Consider the following 7,384-nt stretch of genomic DNA (forward strand, 5'->3'; position numbering starts at 1 on the left):
CAAATTGGAAATACCGGGATTTCATGTTTCAGGACAATTTCAGATTGTATAATGGGTTTGTTATCAGATTGTCTGGTCTCTGTAAGAGAATGATCCAGAGACTAGGGATGCTGTTCATCAACCAGAGGAGTCTGACCTATCGGAAAGAAGCTTAGACAAAGCCCAGCCAGAGCTCTGCAGGGAGATCAGAACCCAAGTAAGATAACGCTTACAAATGTTACTTTGCCAACCCACTTAGGCTGAGCCAGCATCCTAGAGTGTATTCAGGTGAACCTTACATGGAAAAGAGGATGATGGGATGTTGACACATTACTCAAAATCCCTCCACCACCCATACTTTAAACATCTTATGCTATTTAGTAGTCTTAGTAATTTATAGGATTTCTAAAAGAAAACGCGGAAGCTGGGAGATTCATCATCAAAAGTATTATACCTGCCTATGGCCATCAAGAAGGGGAAGACAGAAAGAGAAACAGAATAGCCACAGACGACCTGAGCCCACAGAAAACTCTTAGCAGAGTTTTAATATATGAAAGTGGAGAAGCCGGGCGCGGTGGCTCAAGCCTGTAATCCCAGCACTTTGGGAGGCCGAGGCGGGTGGATCACCAGGTCAAGAGATCGAGACCATCCTGGTCAACATGGTGAAACCCCGTCTCTACTAAAAACACAAAAAATTAGCTGGGCATGGTGGCGCGTGCCTGTAATCCCAGCTACTCAGGAGGCTGAGGCAGGAGAATTGCCTGAACCCAGGAGGCGGAGGTTGTGGTGAGCCGAGATCGAGCCATTGCACTCCAGCCTGGGTAACAAGAGCGAAACTCCATCTCAAAAAAAAAAAAAAAAAAGAAAGAAAGAAAGTGGAGAAAGGAACATATTTATTATTTTATTTAATTTTTCATATTTTTTTTCCAATTATGTCCCCTTCTAAGAAAGGAACACATTTAATATATTGATCCTTGGATGAGAAGGGAAATAAAAAGTAGATTAACTATCTTCACAAGAAGATAATTACAGCTGGAATTTCTTGTCTCAACACCACTCATCTGGTCTTCTCACTTGCTAGCATGACCCAACACATTGGTTGAGAAACGCTTTTCTAGTCTCTTCTGCTTAGTGATTAATACAATATGTTTTGAGACCTGAAACACAGATGTTAGTGCAGTATTCCACCTTGGTACCAAAATCTCATTCATCAAAATGTGAACAATTTTGAATTATCCTAAGCTGTTGTATATCCAGTATCAACATGTTACATCTCATATTTTGAAGATGCAATGTTCTAAGTCAAGACACCCTGCTTACTAAGTAAGGAGTGCTTCATGATCACAGATCCTCATTCTTACCTTTGTGCCTAAGAGAGAACATAAGCTTAATGCTAAATGGAAATGAAGCACCCCCTGGCCTCCACTAGGAGCCGAGCTCCATGGCCCAACAGCAAGGATATTATCAATACTCATAAAGATCTAATGACAGACACACAACGCCAAGCAGGTACTTCCAAGAGCAGCTATTTGAGACGTATTCTGTGCCCACAGCCCTGTCTTCACCCTTTTAAGGGCTCTATGTCCCTGCTGGAAAAGACAAAACGTGAGTTCTACAGGATATAATGAGAAGACAACATTCTGTTCTCTTCACCAGGCCAACGAGGTTTGCTGAGTGATAAAGACAGATGTACTCCTTGTGTAGATACCATGTCAATTATTGTGTTGTCAGCAGATTTAATGGGAGGAGGGATGAAGGACTGGACAGGCTCACTACCTAGAGCAATATTTGAATGCGATTTTGAGACCCCAGTGGCACTACTTTAGGATCTACAAGTTGGAGCAAGTTGCCCTGCTCTTAAGGAAGGGATTAACTAAATCAATTTTATCTAAATCAGTTTGCGCTGTTCAGATGATATGTTCATAAAGCAACGAAGTCACTCTGATTTATAGGAGTACTTCCCAGAAGTTGTCTTGCAAGGTACAACACGCCAGATGAGAATTCTAGTAGTCATGAAAACAAATAAGAGGGACACAACCACCCTTTCATGTCCCTAGCCTCCACCTCTGTCCTGCAGAGCCCCTCCCTAACCTAATCCTGGAACTGCAAGTATGGAGTTTGGCCTGCAAGAAGCAGGAGGCCATAATACTGGGCTAAACTGGGGCCTCAGCTCAATCAGCAGAGGTTCTCTGCACCATTATAGGTGCTAAATAAATATTGTTGGCTCTGCTACTAGGTGCTAATCATGCTTATACAGCCATGCCCCAAGTTATTTATGCCACTTTTCATTAGAAACTAATAAACTGCCCCCATATAGGCTAAATATGGGTGAGGTTATGTCTTCAAGTAAGTCTGACTCAGATTGTTAGGTTAGAGTGCATTAGATATGATTCAAGCCTCAACTTAAATGATCACCATTACTCTGTATTTTTTCATTCAGTTGTACATGTATTGGAGAAAAAACAGATTTAGGACCTAATTATAATGATAAGATTTTGGCTCCGGGCGGTGGGGGGCTAATAATGCTAAAGTAAGGTTTTCAGGAAGCTAAGATTCCTACTTTAGAAGGTAAAAGGGTAAAAAAAAAAAAAAAAAAAAAAAAGCAGTTCCTTTACTTTCTGGTGGCTCACACCTGTAATCGCAACACTTGGCCTTGGCAGGTGAATCCCTTAAGCTCAGGAGTTTAAGACCAGACTGGGCAACATGGTGAATCCTGTTTCTACAAAAAATTTTAAAATTAGCCAGGTGTGGTAGTGTGTGCCTGTAGTCCCAGCTACTAGGGAAGCTGACATGGGAGGATTGCTTGAGCCAGAGAGGTCAAGACTGCAGCAAGCCATGATCAAGCCACTGCATTCCAGCCTGGGCGACAACGTGAGACTTTGTCTTAAAGGAAAAAAAAAAGTATAATGCTGAGGGTTTACAGAACCCTTTCATCTTCAAAGGACCAAGTCAAGAGTAACAATACCCAGTATACAATATTACAGCTTTTACACAAGTGCACCAACTATGAAAGAAAAGTCATAGGAATGTCCTAAAGCCATAAGCCAATGTATCATCAGATTTGGGATGAACTCCGATCTTCTTGACTCTTGGACCTGTGTTTTAGCCACTGCATTAGCTATTCTTGCACTGCCTTCAAGAAATACCTGAGACTGGGTAATTTATAAGTAAAAGAGGTAGGCCGGGCACTGTGGCTCTCGCCTGTAATCCCAGTACTTGGCAAGGCTCTCAGATTGCTTGACCTCAGGAGTTCGAGATCAACCTGGGCAACATGGCAAAACCCCATCTCTACAAAAAAATACAAAAATTAGCTGGGTGTGGTGGCATGCACTTGTGATCCCAACCACTGGAGATGCTAAGGTAAAAGAATCACTTATGCCCAAGAGGTAGAGGATGCAGTGAGCTGTGAACATGTCACTGCAGTCCAGAGCCTGGGTAACAAAACAAGACCCTGTCTCCAAAAAAAAAAAAAAAAAGAAAGAAAAGATGTTTCATGGGCTGTACAGGAAGTGTGATGCCAGCATCTGCTTCTGGGAAGGACTCAGGAAGCTTATAATCACGGAGGGAGGTGAATGGGGAGCAGGAGGTTCTCACATGGTGTGAGCAGAAGCAAGGGAGAAAGAGAGCTGGGGGAAAGTGCCACATGCTTTTAAACGACCAGATCTCAGGAGAGATTACTCACTATCACGAGGATTCACAGTCAACCAAGGTGATGATGTTAAACCATTCATGAGAAATCTGCTCCCATGATTCAATCACCTCCCACCAGGCCCCACCTCCACACTGGGAATTAGTTTCGGACATAAGATTTGAGCAGAGATAAATATCCAAACCATATCAACCACATAAATCAAGTTGTGAGGAACAATCAGGAGAAATCTAATTCACATTATATATCCATGTTACGTTCATTGATTGGACAGGAATATATAAAAATAGTAAAGACAGTTTCTCCATCAGTACAGTCATGAGAGGAGGTAGACAGGGGGATGTGAGGGTTGGGGGTGGAGTAGGGCAAGCTAACCATCTGGGGTAGAATGAAAGCACTCCCCAAACAGAAGCAAAGTAGGAGAGGAGAACTCCCTATTCAGCAATTCCCTTCTTTTAGAATATTGCCAGAGTACTGATTATACTGGGAGGGAGCAGAATGGGGTTAAAGGCAGCCCTTCTGGCCCAACCTGAGAATCAGAGGGATCAACCCCCACACAGTACTTCTCTATTTAGTTTCCAATATATTCCTTTTTAAGGGCTCCTCTTCAGAGACACACAGCCATCACCATCTACCTGCCCCACACTCAGAAATCACAAAAAGGCAAAGTGGTTGAGAAGTGAGAGATTGCATGGCTGGGAGGCTGGGAGTGCACAGGTTGAAGGTGAAAGGCTGGGATCCAAGGGCCCCTGGTGGGGAATTTGGGTAGGCAAGTAAGTGCTGTGACATAGGAAGGTAAGTGATCATGAAACGGGTAGGGGGCTGTGGAAGAGAGAGAGAAAGTAAAGAATGCAACGACACTAGGATTTCAATTTCCTGCTCTAAGAAGAAACACCTCCGAAAAATAATATGCAACACACGAAGTGCTAAGTAACCTAAACCTTATCATCACCTGTAATGTTCCTGTAAATGTACTCCGCCGTTATTTACTGAATTCTTACAAGGCAGGAATGGAAAATCCCCACCTCCCCCTGGTTGCGTAGCAGTCTGTCCTGTGGACATATGTAAGTTTTCCCTGTCCCCCACAAAGCTGGTTTCACAGCTAGGCCAGAAATAAGGAACCATCCAGACGGAGACTCGAGGATCGCTACCCTGGCAGAAAAGGGATTAAGTTTCACCGGGCCTCCCCGCCGGCAGGGCGTCCGCAGCCACGCCGGCTGCTACGACAGCACCGCCCGGCAGACGGCCGGCCAAGGGGCGACGCCTGGGCCGAGGAGGCTGCTGGCTGCGGGAGCGTGGGAAGGCGGCAGTGCCCTTTCCCAGACTCGCGCCCAGGCGCCCGGGGAGTCGCTCGACTGCCCGCGCCCGGGCCGGCTGCGCAGGAGGCCTCGGCCGCCCCCGCCCAGCACCCCAGAGTGCAAACTCCGTCCCAGGAGGGCTGTGGCAGGAGCCCGGGCCCCAAAAGCATGACTGTAAGCCGGACCTGGGCTGGGGGTCCCGTCGCGGTCTCGAGCCTCGCGGGCCCCATCACCCTGCCCCGCCGAGCCCGAGAGCCCTCGGCCAACGCCGGGCCCCGGCGGCACCTGAAGAACGGCCAGAGCCGGGGCCGAGCCCTGCGAGGGCGACGACGCTTGACCCCCAGGGCCGCGGCGAGAGGGCGCGTTTTACCCATAGCGTTTCCAGGTGCCAGCCATCTCCTCCGCGCGCCGGAGGGCGCTGGGCGCTCGTCTGCCTCCGCAGCGGGCTGGCTCGGGCTCCGGCGAGAGCTCCCGGGCCCCGGTCGCCGCCGCCGCCGCCGCCACCACCACTCTAGGCCGCCGCCCGCCTTCGCCGCCGCTGCCGATACCGTCGCCTACGCCGCGTAGCAGTCGGGATCCGCCAGCCCGCGCGCCCCGCAGGGGACAGCACGGCGGCCGCAATGCTACCGCGGCTGGCTCTCCCGAGCTAAACTTAAAGAGTTTTCGCCCCTCAGTCCAGGGGCAGCACCATGACACCACGGCAGCACCACAGTGTCATTTCCGCCGCCGCAGAGGAAAAAAAAAAAGGCAAACCCTTCCAAAAAGGAGGTGGAGTGGGGGCAAACGGGGCTGGGGCTGTCACCCCAAGGGAGCACTGGGAAGGGCCCTAGCTGAAGCGGCGCTCCGCCACCTTCCCAGGCTCACCTTCCGCCGCCCCTGCCACTCCCAGCTCCCCCAGCCTCTCCTCTGGAGGCACGTTTACATGTCTTCTCCCCGGCAGGAGTGACCGGAGAAACCTGAGCAAGCAAAGGCAGCCGGTGGGTGGGGCTCGGGTTACTACTGTACCTACCAGCTGATTCCAGCAGCCTTTTCTCCAGCGCCCTGTCATCTTGAAGGAAGACACACCGAGAGGGACCCGGGCGGGTGTGTGTGTGTGTGTGTGCGCGTGTGTGTTGTGTGTATATAAATGCGCGCGAGCGTGTCTCTGTGTGTGTGTGTGTGTCTGTGTGTGTGTGTGTGTGTGACAGAGACAGCGACAGACAGAGCAGAATGTGTGTGAAACGCAGAAGGAAGACTATGGTTAAACTCTTCTCCCACCCGCCACTCCCCGAGTCCCCCGACCCCACAAACCCCCAGGTTAGAACAAGGAATAGGCCTTTGCAACCGGGAGTAAGAAGAGAGTGCCCGGGTCCACCGCAGAGATCCTCCCAGTGAAGCTGCTCTATGCAAAGTTAACTACAGAGTGAAACACAAATAGTAGAGGAGACAGAAAAGAGCAGACAATTGAAGGAAACCCAACCCCTCTTTCTTTTTACAAAGGGAGAATGGCTGTGTTTTATTGGCCTCAGGCAGAAGTTGTGTAGGTGGATTAAAGCCATCAAAAGAAAAAAAAGTAGGATTCTTCTTGTACCTTCAAATTGTTGACCAGTAAAACAAGAGGGTCATTACCACAAGGACAATGAGGCAGATGCTAGCTATCTAGGTATTCCAGGTCCCTATTAAGCTAATTGGTCCATTGTGAATCCAGGATTCTCCCATTGTTCTGGAGTCAGCCTGTTTGCTGACCTGTCATTGGCGCAGAGACCATGGCCCTACTCAAAAGGTAGATGGGAGAGGGAAAGAGCAGGAAGCCCCAGTAGAGACTTTGTTTCTAACTTGGAGCAAAAAGGGAGAAGAGGAAAGAAATGAGAAAATGGGGGCTGGGCACGGTGGCTCACACCTGTAATCCCAAAACTTTGGGAGGCTGAGGCAGGTGGATCATGAGGTCAAGAGATCGAAACCATCCTGGTCAACATGGTGAAACCCCGTCTCTACTAAAAATACAAAAAATTAGCTGGGCATGGTGGCGGGTGCCTGTAATCCCAGCTACTCAGGAGGCTGAGGCAGGAGAATCCCCTGAACCCAGGAGGCGGAGGTTGTGGTGAGCTTAGATCGCGCCATTGCACTCCAGCCTGGGTAACAAGAGTGAAACTCTGTCTCAAAACAAAACAAAAAAAAAAAGAAAAAGAAAAAGAAATGAGAAAATGGGAGGACCCACCCCAATACACACACACACACACACACACACACACACCCCTACTTCCCATTATTGTGCATAGTAACAAGTCCAGAAAAATTGAGGTAGCTCTTGGTGTAACCCTTCAGGGAACCAATAGTAATCAGTCAAAACTCCTGTTAATGTGCTAGAGAGCACTGAGGTGGAAACCAAAGCAAAAATCACAACCTGGCTACCCTGATGAAAGTCTGGCCCCTAAGAGAAGTAAAAGTTAATGAGTCACACCTAAAGCACAGGCAACAA

General features: G+C 48.5%; 1 protein-coding gene across 4 annotated transcripts in view; it reads right to left on the reverse strand.

The window, feature by feature from the left end:
* MID2 (midline 2) overlaps positions 1-6,014 on the reverse strand; it is a 94,765-nt gene extending 88,751 nt beyond the window's left edge. For 2 of the 4 annotated variants that reach the window (XM_010346371.3, XM_074392132.1), the window contains exon 1: positions 5,936-6,014. Coding sequence is in view for 2 of the 4 variants with exons in the window: in XM_003935871.3 (XP_003935920.1) it covers positions 5,297-5,300 (4 nt within the window). In the remaining 2 variants the exon portion in view is untranslated. Of the gene's footprint in view, positions 1-5,296; positions 5,875-5,935 lie in introns of those variants that run through there. The other 2 variants (XM_003935871.3, XM_074392131.1) reach the window with 1 other exon arrangement.
* Positions 6,015-7,384: the final 1,370 nt, after the last annotated feature.

Source organism: Saimiri boliviensis, chromosome X (genome assembly GCF_048565385.1).
Source record: "Saimiri boliviensis isolate mSaiBol1 chromosome X, mSaiBol1.pri, whole genome shotgun sequence".
In the NCBI taxonomy this organism is placed as follows: domain Eukaryota; kingdom Metazoa; phylum Chordata; class Mammalia; order Primates; family Cebidae; genus Saimiri; species Saimiri boliviensis.